This window comes from Numida meleagris, chromosome 4 (genome assembly GCF_002078875.1).
Source record: "Numida meleagris isolate 19003 breed g44 Domestic line chromosome 4, NumMel1.0, whole genome shotgun sequence".
In the NCBI taxonomy this organism is placed as follows: Eukaryota; Metazoa; Chordata; class Aves; order Galliformes; family Numididae; genus Numida; species Numida meleagris.
In genome coordinates this window covers 16,391,437-16,415,003 of record NC_034412.1, presented here as the reverse complement: position 1 = coordinate 16,415,003, position 23,567 = coordinate 16,391,437, and the positions used below count along the sequence as shown (strand labels likewise).

At 42.7% G+C, this 23,567-nt stretch overlaps 1 protein-coding gene across 3 annotated transcripts in view; it reads left to right on the top strand.

Annotated features, from left to right (window-relative positions):
• Positions 1-23,567, top strand: part of EPHA4 (EPH receptor A4) — a 251,216-nt gene that overhangs the window by 212,518 nt on the left and 15,131 nt on the right. For all 3 annotated transcript variants that reach the window (XM_021394145.1, XM_021394146.1, XM_021394147.1), the window contains 6 exons: positions 13,150-13,274; positions 14,449-14,608; positions 15,550-15,661; positions 20,879-20,937; positions 21,697-21,810; positions 21,994-22,179. In XM_021394145.1, the coding sequence (XP_021249820.1) occupies positions 13,150-13,274; positions 14,449-14,608; positions 15,550-15,661; positions 20,879-20,937; positions 21,697-21,810; positions 21,994-22,179 (756 nt within the window). The remainder of the gene's footprint in view (positions 1-13,149; positions 13,275-14,448; positions 14,609-15,549; positions 15,662-20,878; positions 20,938-21,696; positions 21,811-21,993; positions 22,180-23,567) is intronic.

The following is a 23,567-nucleotide window of genomic DNA, read 5'->3' as shown; positions in this document are numbered from 1 at the left end:
TACCTGGGCGTGTGCAAGTGCTCGCAGTGCCCTGCCCCCACACCCCGTTCTCCAAAAGCCTGATTTGAAAATAATCTCTGGACAAACTGCTGGGTGTGGGCCAGATGTCCAGAGCACGGGATGTGCTTCGTACTTCTGGCTGCTGCGGGTTTATTTATGCAAAATGTCCATCTAATGGAAAAGGGGAGTTGCGAAGGGGTGTTTTTATGTTGCTTTAAAGGTGTTTGTACTAAGGGTGATGGATCAGCAGTCTCCTTGTTCCTCAAACGGAGCTGTGTCAGGCGTGAACTCAGTAGGGAAAGAGATTCAAAACTGGTAAGCAGGGGTGATATGTGAGCGTGACACTCTGAGTGATTCGTTGCAGCATCTTGCAGAATTCCAGGCTAATTGTATGCAACTTTCTCATTTTGAATCTAAACCAGTGTGGTTTCTAAGGCTTTGCACTTATCTGCTAGACATAATTAGCAACCCCTCCCCTCGTTTTTCAAGCAGAAGGGCTAGGACAAGTTGTCAGCTGCTGTGGGGTTCCACCTGCCTCGTCCATCCTCGCCTGGCTTCTCCGAGGAATTTGGCTCCCGCTGTGGAGATTTGCATTGGAAGGAGTTACCACAAGGATTTCTGAAGCAAACCAAATAATGTCTTCTGGGAAACCACAGGCCTTTCAAATAGAAACGTGATGGGAGATCCACGGAGATAAGTGATCCCAGCACAAGAAATTTGGGAACTGTGTGGAAGCAAACAGTCAGGAATGCTTTTGGATTGGCAAATTTCAGTGTTTCGCGTGAGATTCCTCAGTGTCCCGGGGATATTGAGAGCTGGCCGTTTCAGATTTCTTCCCCTGCATGTTTAATTATGTGTGTGAGATAATGTGTCTGCGTAAGGAGCTTCTCCAAGCTGACAGATGCAAGTGGGAGTTTCGTATTAACAGCTCTGTTCTTGCACAGGCTTTAACTGATGGTCTGTAATAAATGTGCAGTTGTAGGTATACGTGCTGCCATCTTCAAAACAAAACCGGGAAAACTATTGTTAGGAGGGATTAAATTATTATTTTAAGGTAACTGCAGCTTTCCACAAAGAAATAATAATTAAAATAACAATTGCCTGCTTGCTGGCAAAGCCGTCTGCACCACCCATTTCCATGAATTTGTATTCAAGGTGGGGGATACAAGTCTTGGTCGGAAGGAAAGAAAAAAAAGCGCTTTGTAAAGATCCTCAGTAAATAACCAGCTTCAGGGTTCAGTGAGCAGCTCAGACAAGTTGTGTGTCAGGTAGCGCCAAGAAGTAATTGCAGCATTTAAATAAAGGTTCGGTCACATTGTTGAAAGGATCTCATGTTTGCTGTGGAAAGTGGGGGTTGCTACATATCTGCCTTAGGAAAAAGGTGCTTCGTTTCGGGACTGGTTAGCATTGACCATATTTATGATTATAGAAATTTACTTTCAAGAGGCATCAAATCTGATCAGATTCAACCCTCACTTAACGAGGTACAGATGAATAGTTGCTAAACCAACAGGGTTCAAGGTGTGGTCCTGGAGCTCTCGTTTGCTCCGGAGCGTTTAACTGCTCGTTTCCTTCCAGCGGCAGCGCAGTGCCGCTGCTCGCTCTAACCTTGCATCCAGTCTGAGCGCATCCCTTAAGCAATTTGCAAGGAAATAATTTGACGTGGAAGGAGACTTGGCCCAAGAGTATTTGCGGCTACCAAACGTTCAGCTGGGCTTCTAAGTCTTCTAGGTGTTTTTGCAGCTGACTAAATTAATGGGAAGACAGCCAGAAAGACAGCAGAGTCCAGTCTGTAGTTGAGCAACAAGAAAAGGCTCCGGAGAACTTTATCAAAGCTTCCATTAACCCCCCGCTGATGTCCTCAAGCGGGATTTTTTTGAGAGAGTGGAAATACAAAAGCTGGGCTGCACAACTGCCCCTGTGTGTCCATTCAAAGGCTTTAAATCCGCACAGTTACTAATTAAAATGCCATACAGGGCAGCACAAATAAACACAGCCAGTCCCCGAGTCCCAAAGTTTCTGCCCCTGCTTGGTTTGAAGGGCAGGATGCTGAGCTGACCTGGCAGGGATGGGCAGTGCAGCCCTGCGTGGTGCGGATATTCTGTCCTTGCATGAGGAGATGCAAAAAGTGTGTCGAGGCCATCCACATGCATGAAATGCTATTCCCAGAATGCCATCCCAAGGCAGCCTGCTATTTTTTATTTTATTTTTTGCATAGCATTGCGTTGAACCATGAGGACTAAATAGAGCTGTGGCATGTCTGCTGGATCTCTATAATCATGTTTGCCAGGTTTTGGAGGACATCAAAATGCTGAGCACACGAGTGAATACTGCTCCTTTCATAGAGAAACGTCACTTCAGATTTAGCCCCACGTGTGAACTGGCATGCAGGGAGCACTTTATTATCGTGGCAAGGCTCCAGTGGGCTTCCCCTCTCAAACAAAGCAGGCAAATGCGGAGCCTCTCTCTGCCGCTACTTGAAGGATTTCATGGCGTCGTCTTAGATTAACGTAATCTGCCTTCATTACTAAATTCGGGAACTGGGATCCCAGAAGCTCGGAAAGCAGGTTGAGAGTCTATGAAAGCTGTGATTTGTAATCGGATGGTGACAAAAATTATAATTTTTTAGATTTTTTAATATAGTATAGAGGGGTGTAGGAAGCTGTGGCATCTGTATTTTATGCCCTTGGTCATTTACATTTTAAGCTTTCCCATACGGAAAAGTCCTACTGAACTCAAAAGGAAATTATAACATTTGTCTCCGCTCTCTGAGCTCTTCCTGTAGGATTTATTAGGTTTTTTATCCCTGCTATTGAATTCTATTACTCAGTCTTAAAAAGAAGATTGACTGATTCTGATTTTTTATTAAATACTTTTACAGTTCAATAAAATCGCTTTGGTTTTGTCTACATTAAAATCCATTGGAAGTATCCATGGATTATTACAGAGAAAAAAAAAAACCCTTAAAATTGTAATGGGCTTTGGATATAAATGTATTTCAGTTCTGTAGATTTTTGAAGACTAAAAGGAAAGTGCTGAAGCTTTTAATTAGCTTTTTATTATTTTTAATTTTCTATGTGCCGTTAAATGGGCCCATCAATAAATAATAGAATAAGACAGTTTCAGCTAAGTGAAATCAGAAGGAATACTGGGCTGGAAAAGGTACCTCCTGTATGGATCGAGTTCTGTGCGTTGTCCATTTATTTTGGCAAACAAATAAAGGCATGATCTCAAGACAGCCCACTCCAACGGCTCCCTGGGAAGATTGCACTTGTCTAGATAACATAGTGCGTTCTTTAAATCTGTCCTCTGAATCAGCCTCAATTTATCTTTCTTAGCATAAAGGGGAATGCGGATGGAATGGCTGCACCCTTCCCTCTCGTTTATCAGGATACTCTGCACACATAAAAAAGGCAGGAAACGAGAGGGAGGTGCGGGCGGCTCAGAGCTCTGTTCTGCGGGCCGAGCCGCCCCATGCAGGCCTGGGGGGTTGCAGAGAGGTGTGGGCTGCCCCATGCTGCCGTCCTGATGTGCGGCCCAGCCTGATGTGCGGCCCCGTGGTGCTCCCACCATTCCACTTCTGCTTGCACGCCTGCCGCTGCTGGAAGGTACTGCTGCAGTTATGCACCTGCTTGGAAGGACCTTGGGAGAAGAGTGGGCTGAACGCAGAGGGACCCTTGTTTGGCGCTGCTTGCAAATGTGCCGTTTGTCTTTAACCGGAGAATATTTTTGTGCACCGATGAGCTGCACCCACCACCAGTCAGAGGAGCTCTGCAGAACAGGGGTGTCCTACCTTGGGCCAAAATGATCTGGGACTGTTGCTTTCCCAGGCTTTGATTTGCCCAGCGCTGTGGATGGGTACTCCTCCAGGAATGAAACAGAGCAGCATTCTTTGTAGAACCCCAATCTTCAGAACCTTCAGAGGTTGTTGGTTTTTTTTAATTATTTGTTTCCAGGCTTTGTAATGACACTTGCATTGCGCAGTAAGTTTTAACAACTGTCCTTTCCACTGGAGTAGCTGCTTATCATACCTAGTAGTTACTCCATTTAGGGTTTTTCTAACTGACACACTTTCTGAACGAATAATGCACTAGTTTTCAGTATCTAGCACAAAACCAAAATAATGAAACCCCTATGTGAGTTTAATTACGTGCCACCTATGATGTAATCAGTTACTGACACCATGAGCTAAGATTTTAATTTCAAGGTTTGTGTGTTTCAGGAAGCTTATGGCTCTTCCCCACTTTGTCCCTCATAGCTATTTTTTTTTTTTTGCTGACCGACAAAGTTTGGGTAGCTTTGGTTTTCCGGCAGCACAGTGTGCAGAATATAGTTCTCTTTCTCTTCAGCTCTATTTATAGTTTTTAATTTCCTGAGAAGTCTGCATGTTGCAGTGAAGGAACATGGGTTCAGTTCAGTTCTGGTGAATGTATCTGCGAGAAGAGCTGTGAGTGTGGAGGCCCAGCAGAACTTCATGTGCCGCTTTCCAATTCTCCTTACTTTTCCAAAGCATCTTTTCTTCCACTGAAGAAGAGGATCTTTGACGGGGCGCTCTAGAACAGCAGATGTCCAGGTGCTGTCAGAGCAGTGTCTCCACAAAGGACACCAGGCTTACTTACTGTGAGCCCAGAAGACCTGAACCGCAGGCTCAGAAGGGCACATTTGGGAGCCATGCTGCAGGTGCTGGGGATCCCCATCACTTAGGTGTATCACAGTGGGAGCAGAGTGCTCATGCTTCTCTTCTCTCTACAAGATTCTTGGCATTTTTGAGGGTGGGTGATTGATTCGAGAAACCCAAATGGCAAATTCTAACTCTTTGCTATTACTGTAGCACTTTAGAAGCCAGGATGAGACAATGTGGCCAAATCTATCTATTAAAATAGCAAATGCTGCTTTGGGAAAATGAGTCATAACATTTATTTATTTATTTTGTTTAGAAGATGCTTCAGTATTTCCAAAGCATGTAAGTGATAGGGCAGAGGCTTTTATTTGTCTGAATTTCAAATAAGCTTTTAAGCAATTCTTTACAGAATCTAATATTCTTAATGCTGAGAAGGAGTGATGAAGGAAGTTATTTAATACATATATATCATCTAGATATCCATGTTTAAAGTAAATAGAAAAGTAACTGTGAGAATGAAAGAGAACAGCATTAAGATGTGTTGCCTTGGGTAGCGAGTCCCGTATTTGCCCCTTAGTGGCTCAGACCTGGTGGCTTGGTGTGAGCATGAGAAAGGAGCAGTGAGCAGGAGTGGGTTCTGTCAGCAGGTATAGGCATGAAGTGTCAGAGGACAGCTGTCCTTCATGTGAGAGGAAGGGTTGCCCCTTTGGGATATTGAAAGGAGCAGTCAATACGATCAGTATTGTTTCATTGATTGTTGATGCATTATTACATGAGGTTGAACAGCTGCACAAGCCAAGAGGTTTGCAGGGTAGAGAAGCAGAAAGTAAGTTCATTGGTGCTGTAGACTTTAAGAACAGCTTTACCTCCGTCATCGATTAGCTCTTGAAGCATATGCAGACATGTCCCAGCTTCTGTGGGCAGAAGGATGGGAGAAAGAGAAGGAGCAGCTGCGTGGTTGCTTGCCTTGAGGAATGGCTTAGTGAACAGGATATGGGCATCAGCTGGGGGCTTTTCATGCATCCTGGAGGGGGTAGCTTTGATTTCCCTGTGGAAGGAGCTGGAGGGGGAGTTTGATTTGGCCTGGCAGCTCGGCAGGTGCCCATCTCACCCAGCAGCACGGGGGAAGCACAGGCTGCTGCTGGTGCGGGATTTGCTGCTGGGGCTGCTGCTCTTCTGGGGGGAGCAGCAAATAGTGTGCGTGAGGTGGAACTGCCCTGGGGATGGTATGTGGTTAGACTGCTCCAGACCAGGTGTTTTGAGAGGCTGGGGAATAGCCCTACTTCCAACATCATCATCTGTTTTAATGACTTGAGGTTACAGGCTCTGGTTCCTGCAGAACTGTGCTGTGTCCCAGCATTAGGAGTTTCTGCAGGTGCTGCCTGGACCGGTGCCTGGGAATTAACAGAGTAATTCTCAGAAGTTTTTAGCCCTGACTGGAATCACAAGACCCTGCTTCCAAGTGTTTGCCTGGTTCAGGTCCTAAAGGAGGGCAATGAGAGCTCCAGCGATCTCTGACAGGGCTGTGTGACCCCTTCTCTCTACTGCTGTCAATCCACTATAAGGCAGCGGAGCATCCCTGTTAGCTTCTCGAGGCTACAGGATTTATTTTTGTTTATCCCGGGTCAGATTCTAACCTCTGCTGGAGGGAAGAACAGCGGCAGCGTGACCTGCTTTGTGACCAGCGGCTCTAAACCTGCTCAGGTCAGAAAGCTGCTGACTAACACCAAATCTTAACAAATTGCTTATAGCAGTAGAATTTCTTAGAGCAGTCTATAGCATAAAGTACGTTCACCCTTCCTGTGTTAATCATTATAGTTTAAGCATTTAGAAATGTTGCTGATTTTTAAGTGGTTGTAATGTTAAGACAGATTTTTATAAATTGCTTTCCACTGAAAGCCTTGTTTTCCTGTTTGTTTTAAACTGGCATTCTTACATACAGGAAATGCACGCACAGTATTCTGCCATGTTTCTGCTGGCAACTATTAAGTTATCCTTGTCAGAACATGCCAACAGGATTTCTTAGCAAGCTAGCGGGAAGAAAACAAGCAGTTCTCAGACTAAACAGACCCCGTGCTTGAGCTGCAATACAGATCTCTTGCTAAATGTTATGTAGATTTTGTAGTCTTCTGGCTGAAAGCAATCAGTGGGATTGTGGGTTGCAGATTCAGATCTCTGGAGTTAATCCAGACCTGCATTGCATTAACAGAGTCATGATTTGGCCTTCACAGTAGGAAGGCCAGCACCTGTATTAATGCCAAGAGCTGGTCCTCAGAAGGGAGCAGCAGCCAGGGCAAGCCATCTCCTATGCGTGCAAAGTCTTCGTCACTCTCATCTCATTGCAGTTCCTGATGTGATCCATAGGGAACTGTGGTCAGCCCTAAGCTCATAACATGGATTTGATCAAAATGAGAGCCGTTCTGGTGCTAAAACTGACGCACAGAGCCCAGAAAATAGTCAGGCTCTTTATGGATCCTCAGCAGTTGCTGCATGCCTCCAAGAACTGAAGCTGGAGTAGGACGGTAAATATACAGCACTCTAATAATTCTCAACTGCTACTATTTGTTGCTGCTAACAGCCTGGGTTTTTCTGCAGGCTTTTGATTTGATGCAAGTCAGAGCCAGCTTTTGTGGTTTGGCAAGATTTACAGTGCAGGTTCTTTTGGGAGAGGCAAGAAACGAAAACTTTAAAACAGAGGAAATATTTGAAATGTAATAATACAGTGTTAACAGTCTTTAAAATCTCATTTTCTAGCCCCTTCTTTTATGAACACATCATTACAAACATAAGTGGTGTGGGCTGGTCCCTAAGTCTGAGAGCTTGTCACTTGTTTTTCTGAGAGCTCAAAGGTTCTGTGTGGTGGAGCCTGGAAGAAGGGAAAGATGTGTTTCGGGATGAAGATGTTGTAGGAGAGAGTCCTGTGGCTGAGCTGGTTCTTTTCCTAAGCAGCATCGTGTCTAGTACCAAGGAAGGTTTGGTTGGAGAAGTACCACGGCTGGTTAGAGGGACTGAGGAAAGAGGCCAAGCTCAGCTGTCACATTGCTTCGCGTTCCAGCAGCCAGGGCTGTCAAATGTGGGTGAATAACCTTAGGCATTTTTCTCTGGTGGTGCAGACTTAAAGTCTGTGCTCTAAGTGCCAAGGCTTGGAAGGGCTGGCCCGAATCCTGGCCTGTCCCTGTCTGCAGGCTGGGGGCGGTTCCTTGCCGGTCGTCATTCCTTGGGGAGGGAGAGGCAGGCACTGGGAAGACCGAGGACTAGGGAGCCTTGGGAGGCTTCCAGTGGCTCAGTTAAGCAATCAACATTCTGGGTCCTTGTCCAAGTCCTAACCTGGCCCATTTATCACTTGTACAAATGTTTGCTCCATGTATGCACAGAGATTAGTGAACAAAATTGCAATACATACACGGTTCATTTTTAAAGTGCATATCCAGCCTGCAGTCGTGCTGGACCCCAGAGAGACTTGTAGCTGTCATCCTGGCAGCGAGGAACGGTGCCAGGTTCCAGATCAGTTCCTCAGATGTGTGGAGACATCTAAAATTTGTGCGTGAACACAGGTTCACAAGCGTGAAAACCTTTCAGACGCTCATCCTTATGTGCATGTATGGGTTATGCATATGCTATACATGTGTTTGGAAATTTGGTCATGGTAGAATGCGTTCTCCTTTGTTTGCAAGTGGATTGGTGGGAGCACCACCACCCCTGTGCTCCAGTGAGGGGTGCAATAGTGATCATAGTGATCTGTCTGGGCAGGAGGTGGAGTGAGTGGCCTGGGCGCTGGTAGGAAGCAGTACCAGGGTTTTGGGAAGGAGCAGAGCTGCTTTCTTTGTCATTTAGGCTGGTATGTGTAGCTGAGAGGGGCTGCACTTGATTTGAAGCCATTGTGGCAGGATAATAAGTGGCTCCCTACGTGAAAAAAAGTATCAGAATCTGGCCTGGAGAACATAGCCTTTAGAAGCGATCAAAAACATATTTGATTCTCTGTGCTGTATATCCTTTTCCTGCTGTGAGATTATTTGGTAATACAATTTACAAAATGCCATGCAGAAAACCCACAATATTGCAAGGTAAATATTTAAAGAGAAAACACAGAATGTGCCAGGTTTCCTTAAATGTTTTGTTCCAATTAGTACAAGATCTTTTATTTTCTTGTTTTGATTTCTAAGAGGACTTTTCTTCAGTGTTAGATTCTCAGAAATCTTTTTTTTAAAGTAATTAATAATGGAGCAGGCTTTTAGTATCTACCCTGGAAGGTAAAAACCCTTAATCACAGTAACATCATTAGTGCTTTCAAGCATTTAATTTTGATGCTTGACAAAGTGCATAGCCATTGATAAGAACAAATAAGTGTTGTTTTGTGCAATTGAGGGGAAAAAAGAAAAGCATGAAAACCCCTAAGCTTCAAGTAATTAAATTTAAATATGTTATTTGAATTTAGCTGAGATAATGTACAAACTGTGGGTATATTTTTCAATCAGTGAAAGACCCCTTGAGTAAACATGATCCATTTAAATTCAAATCATGGGGAGTGGAAAGTAAACCCTGTTGTGGTTAAGAAGGCATCTTCACTAGAAGACTGGGCATTGTGCATCTGTGATAACGTGAGCACTCATGTTCTGTATAGTTTCATAAAGGGCTGTGTTCACTCATAGATGACTACATGCCAGAGACTTTATTGCATCTATTTATTCATTTATTTATTTAATTAGTTGTCTTTCCTCCCACCCCACCGGCCCTTAATTTGAACCGGTAGTGAAAAACTGACACTCTACCATTGCCATCCTTTCAAGCGCCTCAAAAATGGTTATAATTCAGCACTTATTAGCCTTGGGATATGACTTTATGGCATTTGGGTGAAGTTTTTGCAGTGCATCTGTGCTCTTTCTCTCTCTGTAGGCCACAAGCTCAGAACTGCAGTAATAAAACTACTAGTAGGTGTTTAATGGCAGGTTATTGAGGAAGTAGATAAAAGAAAATTGCAACATTCACATCAGTAGGGAGCAGAGTTTTTTGAGGGAGAGGAACTGCTGAGCTTTGAACTAAGAAAGTTACACTCTCTGCTTTTGTTCAAGAGGACCCCTTTGGAATACCAAGATGCTTGTCATTCTTCCCTGGGAAATGGGCTGCTTTGCTGTGCCGTGCATGCTGCCTGCGCATGTGGGGTGGAACAATTTGCTGTTATAAGCAGTGATGGTTTAGGAACAAATTTTGCTAAGTATTCCTTTCCAAATACCAGGGAGTAGGGAACAGGAAAGCGCAAAAGGAGAAAGACAAAGAGGTCTCCCATTCTCTTCCAGAAGTACTATGGGATCTTATTGTGAACATCTTAGTTATGTACGCTGTTCTTTTGGATCAAGCTATCCACAATGTGTTTTATGTAGGAGTGTGTGTCTGTAATGAAAAGTTGCCCGTGCACATATAAGAGAAAGTTCTGCCTTCTATTATGCTCGTGATCAAAGAATTGTTTTACAGTTTGTTACATGTTTATCTTCACATCATCCCTAAGAGGCCATTTGAAGGCAAAATGCAGAAGAACAAAGAATGAAAATATTTTGCACGAGCTCACCCAGAAGGCTGTTCTGCCGCCTGGATTGCTGTGATGAGCTGGCACAGTGATGGCCTGTTTGTCCAGCACACTGCTGAGGCCTTCTGCCTGTAGAGGACCGAGGAGACCCAGAGCTGATGTTCTCCCAGAAGGCCTGTCTTCTGGTGGTGCCTTCTACTGACTGGCTGTCTGGTAGATCATGGAAAACACACAAATAAACTTGATTTGCAGGGCTGTTTGGAGAAACTAAAATTGGAAAAGGAGGATTTCATCCACACGGAGAGATAACTGTAGTAACTGTGGTTACTCACCCCAGTTCCTCAAGGTCCTTGAGGTGCTATCCTGTAGGATAGACCAGTATAGGTCTGTACTGCAGAAATGCTGAAGACCTCTTAGATGGCCTCTTGTCATCTGGGTACTTTGTCCTGTAGTTGGACTTCAGCACTAAGGATTTCTATGATACACGGACAGTCAGGATATACAGCCAAAACAAAAACTGGGAACCAAATTAGTCATCAGTGGAGACAGAAAAATAGATTTAAAATAGGATAAAGTTGCATAATGCTTAATATTTGACAGGTGCAAAGGACAGGAAGGTAAAAGTAGGGCCGTTCTTACAATTCTAATAATGAGAATTAAGAAAGGAATCAATGTACAAGTCCTTTCCTGTCCCAGAAGCCAGGAGCATGTTTATTACAGTATGGAGTAGGGCCCAAGATCAGCTGTCTATTTTATGAGGAAGCACATTTGAAACTGTATAAAACTTATCATCTTCCACCAGGAGTGGATGTTAATATCTATTCTTGTGCAGTAAACGGCCATTTTACAACAGAGAAGAAATGTGTTTTCACACAGCACTTACCAGCCCAGTATTGAAGGACTCAGTAAATTCCAATCTAAAAACCTGCAGAAATGAAATGGGAAACCGAGCAGGGTAAAAAAGAGGATGAAGGAAGGAAAGTGAACTTTCTGTTTGCAAATCTTGAGGTCAGAACGGCATAAGTGAAAGATTCTCGGTAAAAAGAATTGCCTGTCTGCCCTGCATGAGGCGCGGATTAACTAAGCAGATTGCTCTCTGGTTGGTTTATCAGGAATGTCATGTGTGGTGTAGGGTAACAAATCTGATTTCTAATTTATTAGCTGAGCGGCATTCTTAGTGCAAAGGGGGGGGGGGGGGGGAAGACCTCTGCTGAGGAACTGTGAGGTTGTTAAGGAGGTTTGCAGTCATGCCACAGATACAACTTGACGGAGCACACCTGGATCCTCCCTGTTGGCTGTGTTTATAGTCTCCTCTGTCAGCCAGTGTTTGCCTTTGCCTGTGAGAGACAGACAAGGAAAAAGAGAGAAAGGTTCTGGAGGCATTTCTAACAGAGATGCCAAACTGTCAAATAGTAAATCAGGAAGCAGCTCCCTGATGGTTTCACATCAAGAGGAGACACCCTTTTGTGACTTTGTGGCGTCTGCTGGTTATTTTCACTTCCATCAGAACTGTCTGATATGGTCAAGTAGGTTTGAGGCTTTCAACATTCAACTTTCCTTTCATTTATTGTGACTGTTTTATTTATTTGTCTTTCTCGATAGTTTTCAAGGATACGTGTTTCAAGGATACTTTTTTCTCTCTTTAACGCTTTCACGGATTGTCGTCTCGAAGTTAAGGGTAGAAAAAGAGACAAAAAGAAAGGGAAAAAAATGTAAAAAAAAGAGCAATATGTCTCCAGCTTCAGGAGACAAAAGAAGAAATATATTCAATTTAGGAAGACCCCTAATCTCTGGTTATACAGGACAGCTTTGTTAGATAAGATTAAAAATTTCATGAATGTCCTTCCTTATCCCTGGAGACTCTGCCATTTATACCAGCTATTGTCAGCATCAAAAGAGCTTGATAACAGTTGGCCAGAGACGTGACTACACCACAACACAACAGCAAGAGTGGGGCAGCCGGGTTCATAAATCTTCAGAAAACCTGCTCCCCCGGCACAGCCGTGAGCCTGCTACTATCACAGTCAAAGGGAGACTGCATTGTCCTCCCACCAGTCAAAAACCTGAACTTCAGCATTAGCAGGGGCTCTATTGAAAGTGCAGGGTGCACAGTGAGATGTTTTCCATTATCATCTTCGTTGCAGCCCTTATTACTGCAAGCAGATACAGTTTAAAGGATCTTTGAGTATAGCTTGTTGATAAGTAGAGCTTTTCCAGAAATCACACAGCCCTTACCCTTGTCAGTGCCATCCTGCTTTTTTTATTGACACATGGTATTGTCACATGGGGCAGGACCAGGTTATTCCAGTTTCATGCGTGGGGGACCAATCTCTGGTGTCTTCTGACTGGGAAGGAGCAATCGGACCCAAAATCTGGCTCGGGTCTGCAGGCACTGTGCACAAACAAGGGCATAAGCAGGACAAATCAGGAAGCACAAATTGGCTCCAACTCTTGAAATGTGAGTCTCCTGGTTTTCATGGGAGGGTCTAAGTTCATGCATGTTCAGCTTTATTCTGGTTTTACTTAATTCAGAGGGAAAATTTTCTCAGCTTTAGAGATTAGCCCTTCAGAAATTTCATAGTTCTTGTAGTGCAAATAGCTAATCACGTAACACCAGTTAATTTCAGGAGATGGAAGAGGAGAATCATTATGGACCAGAACATAAAGATACATCTGTGCAATGCGCCTAGCAAAGGTTAAAAAAAAAATAACGCAGAATCTTTTAGTGTCTTACCTTTTTGTGGAGGTTTGAACCTCAGCACCATAAACATTATGCTGCTTAGGAAACTGTAGCATTAGTCCAAAGCTTACCTGTCTAGTATTGCTCAGAATCCAAGAACGAGCTTGATTAGAAAGAAATTGAAATTTTGTTGGAGAAAACAATAAAAATACTTAATAATTCCAACTCCCACATGAGAAAAACAGTTTCTGAAAGTGCTTATGTTGTGATTAAAAAAATATGCCTCGTTAAAACCCAAATTATTGCTTTTTTTTCTTTTCTTGTCAGCACCATCCCCGATTGCATTGATCCAGGCTAAAGAGATTACGAGGCACAGCGTTGCCTTGGCCTGGCTGGAGCCTGACAGGCCAAATGGAGTCATCCTGGAGTATGAAGTCAAATACTATGAAAAGGTACTGTTAAAAAAATAACCAAACAAGGAGTTCTGTTTGGATTTGGGGAGAACTTTTTACTTTGTTCAATTTCAGTTTCATTTCCAGATAGGATTCCATCATTTGAAACCAAATAGATTCAATTTAATGACATTCAATTAAGGATTTCATGCACTTGAATGGTTGCTTGACATAAGACGACTCAGTGGCTGTTCCAGCTGTATGGCATGAGTTTATTTTGTTATTTTTTCTTACCTAGGAACTGAGCTTTTGTAGGAAGCGTATTTATAATGAGAATCAATAACGTTGGGCAGAAGTGAGACATTAGTTTTACATCACAGACAGAAGTATAATAATGAAGTATATAAGACAGTAATAATAATACGATCTGTTTGCCAATAGCTTCTGCTTAGAGTGATGGTGTGGGCTGGATGGCTTTTAATAGAGAATAAGGAAAGAAAATTACATTCTTCATACTTTCCGTGTTAGAGGGAGATGTTATTCCTTCAAATAACTTCTCAGCTATGGTACTATGAAAAAAGCTATTTTCTTTGAAGGTCCTTTTGCAGAAATGTACAATTACCTGCTCTTGCTTGTATGCTCTCTCTCTCACATGCATGCATACTTTTTTTTTTTTTAATAAAGATAATCACTTACTTGCCTCCCTAACACAAACAGAAAAAGGCAACTGGTTTTCAGGTAAGCTAGATTAATGCATTTTTCTGATGGATTTTCCAGCTAAAAATGAAATAATTTTAAAGATTGGGCGTTCTGGAAGACATTTTCTGAGCCTTTTTTTTTTTTTTTTTAATATATTATCAGTTTTTCATATAAAAAACTCCAGCTTCTGGCTGGTAGGAGGAAAAAGAGAGTGCCAGTGAGTAAAATGTTTGCTCATCAGGAGGCTCATATTTGAAGGTTTGGATGTTTTCCAAAGGATTTCATTGTGTGATTTCTTAAGTAATCAGTGATATATGAGCATCACACCTACCATCTTATCACTCCTTTTTTGGCTTGCTCAGTGCTAGGGGTATTAAGCAAGGCGGACAGCAGCAGCCCTCAGGACGTATTTTGAGAATTCCATGGTTGTTACTCATCTTCTTTCATCATCGTTTTGGCAAGGAAGTGGGATTCCATGGTTCACAGTACAGTGAGGCATTTTTACTTGATCACCACTGTGTTCTTTTCTTGTTAGGACCAAAACGAGCGCAGCTATCGCATTGTGAAGACAGCCTCCAGGAATACTGACATCAAAGGTTTGAACCCCCTGACTTCATATGTATTTCATGTGCGGGCCAGGACAGCAGCAGGATACGGAGACTTCAGTGGACCGTTTGAGTTCACAACTAACACAGGTAATAACATGCCCGCTGATATCTGACCTTAAACGTCCGTTCGAATGTATTCTCAACACTAACAATGACAATACTTCAGCGTAGCAGAAGGAGGCATACGCTCTATAAATATTTAGAAGACAAAGATGCTGGAGAGATTTACGTAGCTATTTTGTTAAATGTAAATGTAGATGTTTGCACATGTTTTTGGAGTATCTATTTTGCGGGGGAATAGAACCCTGCTACTCCCTTTTGCAAGCTATTGACATAGATCAGTCAGATGTCCTACATCAGCTCTCATAGTTGCTCTTTCCCTTACACCGTTGTGTAAAGACAGAATGCTTGAATTATGCTGTCAGTACAGCTTTTCCCTTTGTTCAAAGGGAATCTTTCTGCAAAAATGCAGATTTCGCCCCAAAATGTTAATTTTTCAGTGGGAGGAAGGTGATGTGACCAAGCCTGTATCATTTTGGACAGATAGGTTTGTTTAAATCAATGTAAGGTCATGCCAGTCAGTGGCAACATCCTTCAGGATGTTAACAGCTGAAAGTAATCAATCCAGCAGGAAGACAGAAGACATTTTAAGACAACTTATTCTCTTCGTGTCAGTTGTGGAGTGATCATCTGTCCCCACTGAGAGAAAAAGAAAGAGAACAGTGGAAAGCAATTAGGAAGGTGAAAAGAAATAGCCATTATACCCTCTGAGCAACACTGAAGAAGAGGAGGAGAGTGAGTCCTTGTTCCCAGTGAACTGAACTTCCCAAAATCATTATCAAACATCTTGTCTTCAGCTAATTAGGGCTCTCTTGGAAAATTGTGTCAAATGACTATATAATAGAGGCCTGAAAGTAGATTTGAGTAGTACTATAAACTGCCTTCACAAGCCAGAAAGCCTCATTGAGTGCTTCCTAGGTTGATTTTTTGAGGTTGTCTGACACTAATGCTCTCTTTTCTGTTTCCAGTTCCTTCCCCCATCATTGGCGATGGTACCAATCCCACAGTACTGCTTGTTTCAGTGGCTGGCAGTGTTGTTCTTGTGGTCATTCTCATTGCAGCCTTTGTCATCAGCAGGAGGTAAGAACTTAAGCTTCTCTCTCTCCCTCTTCTTTCATGAGGGAGCTTTTTGTCTCCTCCAGACAAAGCTAAATTCTTTGATTAGCATCATAAACAGTACATTTGCATTACAAGCCTTCTCCCATGTAGCTTTGATCTTCTCAACATTAGTACCACAGCAGCATGTGATGTAATGGCAATAGTTCCAGCTCTATTTGCTCTTGAAATGCAAAGCTGATTCCAATGACTGGCGTTGAGAATCGAGCCAGCTAGAGATTTGTGGTTAGTGTAATTTGAAGTTAAGTTTAATCGGTATGGGTACAGTAGATTTTTTGGACTGACTCCTGGTACACAGGGAATAAACAACCACACTGTTGTGAACTAAGCTATCAGACTGCTGTTCTTGTGATTTTGTCTTAATCTGTGTGAGTGTGCATTAATCTTTGGGTTAGTCCTTCCAGTGTGGATGGAAATGACTGTAAAACAGAAGCTGCAGTCATTCAGTATCATAGGCAGTAAACAGAATGAGTCGATGGTTACTTCATCAAAGCAGATCCAGAATCTTCTACCAGGTACTTGTTCATTTCCCCAAACTGAAATAGTACATCAGGAACAACCGTGCAAATGGGAGGACAGTGTAGCAGAAACACAGTGTGCTTCTGTCTTCAACTTATTGTTCAGTCTCATTTATGAAGATCAGCATGATTTTGCCTCAGTGTAATTCAGAGATAAAATTGGACATATCATTACCGCATCTGATGCGTGGGATCTGAGGGGCACAAGTTTTGTCATTCTCTGATGATCAGTTTAATGGCATCAGCTATAAATGTGCACAAACTCCTCTTGATTTACTCTCTTACCTTAAATTGTCTTAAAGAGCAGTTAAGTCACTATGGTTATAATATCTGGAACGTAGTCAAGCATTGTAATAGCTTTCTGTGGGTGTTCACCTCAAAGCCTCCATGCTGGCAATAAGAAAGAAGAGCAGAACGTATGAAAATGTAATGCAGAGAGACAGGTTTATTAAAAGCCATTGCAACAGAAAATAGCATCACTGAGCTTGATGACTTAATCTCCCCTCTGCTTTTATTGATCACTTTATTATTTAAGGCAGGATTGATAGCAGGATACATTGGATTTCTAATTATGAGTCGCCACCTTGGAGAATTGAGCCTGTCGAGTTGCTTTGAGATGATTCCTTTCCCTCCTCCCCCTGTAAAAAAAAATTGTCACTTCTCAAGGCTGATAAACACTGCTTGGTGATTGGCCCTCAATGGATCACTTTTTAGAAAATGAAATGTCAACCCCTTGCCCTCATATTGATTCTCTTTAGTATTGGCCATAAAGCTGTCAAAGGAAAGGCTGCCAGGAGCCAGGTGGCTGACAGACTTGCTGGAGAGGGTGCCTGCTCAGCCAGGTCTTCTCCCCATTCAGGCTGTCTGGTCGGTTATCTCTGCCCACAAGTGTTTAACTTGGACAAAAAAAGAAAAAGGGAAAAAAAAAAAGAGGAAGAACAGGTGGGCAGTAGGGACATAAGGTACGTCCAAGCACTGGGAGGAATGGTGGCAGTAGTAATCTGGTGGTAATGAATTCAGAGATGCCCTATAGCTCTTTACTGGTAGGTCTCAGGGAGGCTGTGGAAGGGGAAAGACAGCAAGAGGAATGAAATACTAGGGCAGTGAAACTGCTCTGTGCATACTAATGCATGGTGCCTTGTTAATTAATTGCCTTCCTCAATACACTGCTCTTCAGTAGCTGTAAGTAGTTCTCAATAAACAGAATCTGTTTTAATATTCACTGTTACACAAATGATTTTAACCACTTTACCAATGTCATTTAGAGGTGTGTGCTTTGGGGATATTTCATGATGTTCCTGTACCAGTTGAAGTTAATAGCAAAATAATTACACTTTGTTCCAAAATTACTTCAGCTGAGAAAATGTTTCTTTGTCCATAGAGTCCCTGTGAGGAGATTTTGTAATATAGCCATGACCTAGAAGTCATATTTGTACAACCAGAACCGTGCTTTGGCCTGCAGACATGGCCTCTCTGCATCCGTGCGCCAAATGTGGGAACTGGACATATGCTGGTGGTGCCTACTTTTGAACCCTGGGTTATTATTACTAATTTAACATCATGTTTTTTCAAGTAATGACTCAAATCCCAAAATTCATCTTCTCAACTAAATTTGTCAAAGGACTTTGCCTTCAGGCAGCTCAGGCTGCTTTGGTCTGTCCTGCAATGGTTTGTGTCAATATGAGAACTAATCTGCCTAAATGTTTGAAGTTTACTGAGGTTAAAATTGACAGAGCGATACAGCAGGAGTGCAAGTGTTTCTAAGCCCTACCCTACAGGAACAAGGAATAAAATTAGAGTATTCAAAATAGAGTTTTAAAGGATTTGGGAAAGCATAAAACAGTCAGAACTACTTGCTGGAGGGGATTGGCTGGAGCAAGTTGGCTCTGCAGAATCCTTTGGTCGTCCAAAATTTTCCATCAGAAATTCTTCTGATAGATTGCTTTACTGTGTGCTCCACGAGGGTAGCTGAACACAAATGCCTGCCTTTTGCTCCTGGTTTTGGCTCAGCATGCTCCACCAGCCAGGTGCCCGAGCACTGCATACCGCAGCTCTCTGGTTTGGGGTGGGAAGGTGGAAGGGGCAGTGCGGGCTGGGGCACAGGCTCCCCGCTGCCTCATCCCAGTGTGTGCTAATAGCCTCTGGCTGGGCACAGACCTTCCCCCTTTGTATCTCCAGGCCCCACCTGTAGATTTCCTTTTGCCTCCAACCCCCGCAGCTTCTGAAAGCTTCTGTGTTCTTTTCCTGAATACCTCTATTTAATCACCACCACCCAAATCCCTGTAATTAGGGAATTCAAGCCTGTGACAAAGGCTCCCTTCTGCCATTCAGGTGAGCTGCCCCCAGCAGCCGCCCTGCTTGCCCCGTGGCATGGAGATGAAGGCTGACGGACGGCTGGGCAGCCTGGGGACAATGGCAGGCAGGAGAAGCCTGCCCTGGGCCAGCCAGGAAAGGTCACCAGGTGACAGGGGCAGAACTGGAAGTAGGTAGTTAGTTTGGAAGGTATTATTTAAAGTTAATAAGCTACAATTATATTGCTTGAACAGTAATCCCTTTGTTTCCCTCTGCTTTTTGCACTTTGAATTCTTTGGGTTTTAGTGGGGGAGAGTTATTTTCATCTGTTGTTAGGGTGATCTTTTTAAAAAGAAGATTAAAAGCATCTTCACATCCTTAAAACGCATTTGTGCAAAGCCATTTGTGTTTTAGTTTTCCCATCTGTATCTGAAGACTAATACTATGAATTTGAAGGGGTCCTATTTAAGATGCAGAATCTTGGGTTTTGTTTTTTTTTTTTGCTTCTTTTTTCCTTTCCTCTGAGAGAAGTTGTGTTGTACCAGAGCCCATCTCTGCAGTCCCCTTAGCGACCTGGCCTTGCATGGCACTCAGTGAGATTTGCCCTCCTTACCCCATTCAGTAGTGGGGAGCAGTCCCTCTGCTTAGCTCAGCTCTGTTACACCAGTGCTGCAAGTCCTCAGGCAAATAAATAGTTTACGTTGGTGTTTGGATCCAGAGCGGTTTTTAATGAGGCTCTTCTTGTGATTTGGAGCCATTTGTGTTTAACTGACTTTCATCAAGAAGCTCCCAACCACTTAGGGTTGGATGTGTACCTGCGTTTTATGTCTGAACACCAGGCCTGTTGATGTTGTTGAGAGCTGTAAGGCTCGGTTCAAACATCAAGTAGTCTTGGTATGTTGAACCAAATCTTTTTCCTTCTGTTTGTGAGCACTTTGTAGTTTTTATTTAACTGCCAGCACCAAAAGGTTGCAGAGACAAAAGCTGGGACGTGGCAGTTAGCTGAGAGCCATGGGAAGCTGCCATTCCCTCAGGCCAGGTGCGGGGCAGGAAGGAGAGGCTTCTTGCTAACGGGCAGAAGCGTTTTCCTGGCAGGAGGGGAATGGCGAAACTTGGAAGGTTTGCTGAAACTGAGGCTGTTAAAGTCATGTGTTTTCTCCAAATGTTAACTTCTAACTCGCATCCAGTGGAAGGCCTTTTTCTCACCCACTCCCATTTCTCCTCTACCCATCACTGTGTTCAGAGGCCGAACCAGCTTGCCCCAGTAGCCTGGTCAGCTCCTGCTCCCACCCTGGGCAGCAGCTTGCTCGTCGTAGGCAGTGCTGGTCTCACTGCCCTTTGTAGGGGCTTGGTTTCTCCATTTTCTTTCCCTCTTCACTCCAGCCCAGGCTCTTGCCAATTGCTAACTGGGGTCTGATTTGCTGCTGACTTCCAGAGGAACAAGCAAGCTGAGGAGTAAGCAACAACAAGGCCTTTTCTTTGGCAGAATATGTTTTTATGCCTGGTTCTGAATTTTCTATGAGTACCCTGAATCAAATCTCTCTGTTTACTTACCGTTAGAGGCTGGAGAGCTTCAAATTCCAGTGCATACCTGGTTGAGCTGACTCCTCAATATCTTCCCTATCAGGTTAACCTCGTGTTAACTTTTCTGAATGCAACTTGTCCATTGAAGTTTAAAGCTGAACTAATTAAGTACGTAACTGGATACAAAAATCATATGTGTAAGCGTAGAAATAATAATCTATAGAATTGACATACTGTACTGCATTATTGTATCCAACTCAGGTTTAGCAGAAGAACTCTTCCATCCAGAGTTCTTTATCCCCTTCAACTGTGCAGTGATTAAAAGAATCAACAATTCTTCAGGACCTGCATTTGTGATACTGGTTTTTTTTCCCCCACCATCCTGATTTCTGTGTTAATAGACTGCTTCCTTCTTTAAATTTGCAGTTGAAGAAGGGTGTTGGTATTGGCATTTGCCTAATTAGGTTTAAAATCAGTCTACCAAAACACTTCCCTTATAACATCTGAATCTATATATGGTAGTGCTAAAAAGCAATTAGCACCCTTTTTGCACAGCATTGCAAATGTACATTTGAAGAGAAGGTAGCTGGAACTCAAGCTTTCTTTGTTTAAATGCCGAGATGCAAATACGAAGGTCTGTGTTTCCCTTGATGCTTTGTTGATGCCAGTAACATTTAGAGCAGTTTGAGGAGTCTATTACCCCTCTGGAAAGTTGTGTCATGGGCTGTTGTAGGGGAGCTGCTGAGCACAGGTTGTGGCAGGTGCAAACAGGTCAAGAAGACAGAGCTTGTCTCAAAGTAAGATATTTATTTTGAACTGTAATGCTCTTTTTTTTTTGTTCTGACAGGCGCAGCAAATACAGTAAGGCTAAGCAAGAGGCAGATGAGGAGAAACATTTGAACCAAGGTAAAAGGCAGTGGTGCTTGTTTATTCTTGATCTGCTTCAGAAAACATGTCCCATGTTCTGGTGTTTGGCAAACAAGGGATGACATTCCTCTTGAGATGAATGTGTTTCTGTTTTCCTTGCTTGCATCCATTCTCTTTCAAAACTAGATGCTTTAGTAACAGGAAAAATAGAAGCATCTATGTAAAAGTTTTTTGAGTTGGGAGAAAGGTTCACAAAATTGCTTGATTGTTCATTTCCACTGAAAGATTTCTGTTCTTGGCTAGTGCTATCTAGACATGATTTTTCCCCACAATATTTTGTGAAGGCAGGTTTTGGATGGGCAAGAGGCAGGAAAGGAAATGGGAACTTTGCTGCCTTATTTCCATGACTGAATCCTACTGTTAGTTCCATCTCAGTCATCCAGCTACCAAACCTAGGACCTGAGCTTAGAATTGCTTGGTTCCCAAAAGGGAAATGTGATGTCTTTTATTCTCACAGGTGTATAGCCAGACTGTTAGCCTCTTAAAAATGGAGGTGATTTATGAAACTAATTTATTGGCAAAAGCCTGACTAAGTCAATATTGGGAAATAAAAAAATGTATATACTGGGGAAAAAGACATTAAGTCCTTCCTTCTCTAATCAGTCATTCCTGGCTTACTGTACACTTTTATTGTGCAGTCTCTTTGCTGTTGTATATCATTAAGACTTCAGTCTCATATGTTCTGTGTTCAGCAGCATGTAGATCAGTGACTTCAAATAAAACATTTCTGCCTTGCAGGTGTCAGAACATATGTGGATCCTTTTACATATGAGGATCCAAATCAAGCTGTGAGGGAATTTGCCAAAGAAATTGATGCCTCCTGCATAAAGATTGAGAAAGTTATCGGTGTGGGTAAGTGCCAGAACTTTTTGCATTTTTTTGCAGTAAATATAGTTCTAAATTTGCTTTTAGGAAATGTGGGGCCCTTTCATCTTTGTATGACAGTTCCCCCAGAATGAACTGCTGTAACATTTTGGCAATAAAAGTGCATGCTTCATGCTCATGACCATGGATTCTTGTGGCTTTTTCCTTAAGGGGAATTTGGTGAAGTATGCAGTGGACGTCTCAAAGTTCCAGGAAAAAGAGAGATCTGTGTGGCTATCAAGACTCTAAAAGCTGGTTACACTGACAAACAACGGAGAGACTTCCTGAGTGAGGCCAGCATCATGGGACAATTTGACCACCCCAATATCATCCACTTGGAAGGTGTAGTTACTAAATGTAAGTAGGTCATTTTCATGATAAGGCCAATTTGGAAGTCACTGAGAAATGAGGGTGGCTGGTTTTTTCATTCTTTTTTTTTGTTGTTTTTACCATCCTTCCTGTGAAGTGACAGATGGAACAGATCCACTGATAGCTAATAGGAGGAAATCAGCGCAGGACAAGTCATTAATCTGGTTGTCAGCTATAAATGGTTTTATGGTTTCAATTGATATTCTATCTGTAGGCAGCTTGTGGAAGATTTGTAGGGGGAATTAATATGGCAGGGTTTGGCTTTTTTGTCCCTTCTTGCTATGCCAAGCAGGCATCTTTCACATCTTTGCTAGCCTGAGCTGATTGTTACAGGATAGGCAAAAGCAGATGGTGAGCAAAGAATTTAAAATAATTGGGAGAAAAATACCAAAACAAAACTACGGAGTCATATGCTTAAGGTACAAAGCACAGATGTAAGGAGCAAGCCTTTGAAATGAAGTAATCTGTTTTAGAGTGAAACTTGCTTATTTGTTTTCTCTGATTGTGTGATAACTTCACTCCGTAGGAATTACCTGGCTGATCTTTTTTATTTGGTTGTTTTGTGTTGTTTTTTGTTTTGTTTTGTATTGTTTTTTAGGCTTTTTTTCTTCTTCTCTCTTTTTTTTTTGTGTGTGTGTGTATGTGTGTGTGTAAGTCTGTTAGCATTCACGGTGCCATGAACCCTGCCTCAGACAGAGAATGACAGAGCTTGCTGAATGCTATTTCCAGTTCCTAGAACTGAAAATATACCTGTGAGACAGATGCACTTGGGTCTGATTTCATAAAGTGCCACTGAGATGGTGTAGTTATTGTCTCTAGTCCTGCTGCTCTAGATAGCACATTGACAAAACCTCACACAGTTTGCAAATCCTGAAAGACCCTTTGAATATATAGGGCCTCATTCTCCGGGCAGCAAGGAAAGCAGACAGTAGGCTTGTGAGCTGCTGCTAAAGCAAGATCTGAACACTTACTCGACCATTTGTGTTTCTGGACATTTGTGTTCCTTCTCCTCTGTAAAAGAGGCAATGTGAGAATTTTTATGTTGAATACCCCCTAGATTGAACCCCCTTAGCTGTTACAGCTCTTGCAGTTATAAATGACTAAATGTATTTGCATAATGCAGTTGTCACTGAATTAAAATGATTGGAAATTTGTACCGAGGAGGTGGCAGCCTGACCCAGGAATGCTTCATTGCCTGGCATGCAGTGAGCACTGCTCCTGCAGCAAGCCAGCTTGCTTACCTCAGAGCTGGTGCGTTTAGTAAACAGGGCTACTTAAGAAGGCATTTATCTCAATTTCTCCATAGGTTTTCTGAATGCTGTGATAAATGAATGCATTTAATAAACTGAAAATTAAAAAGTGAGATAAATAGTGGA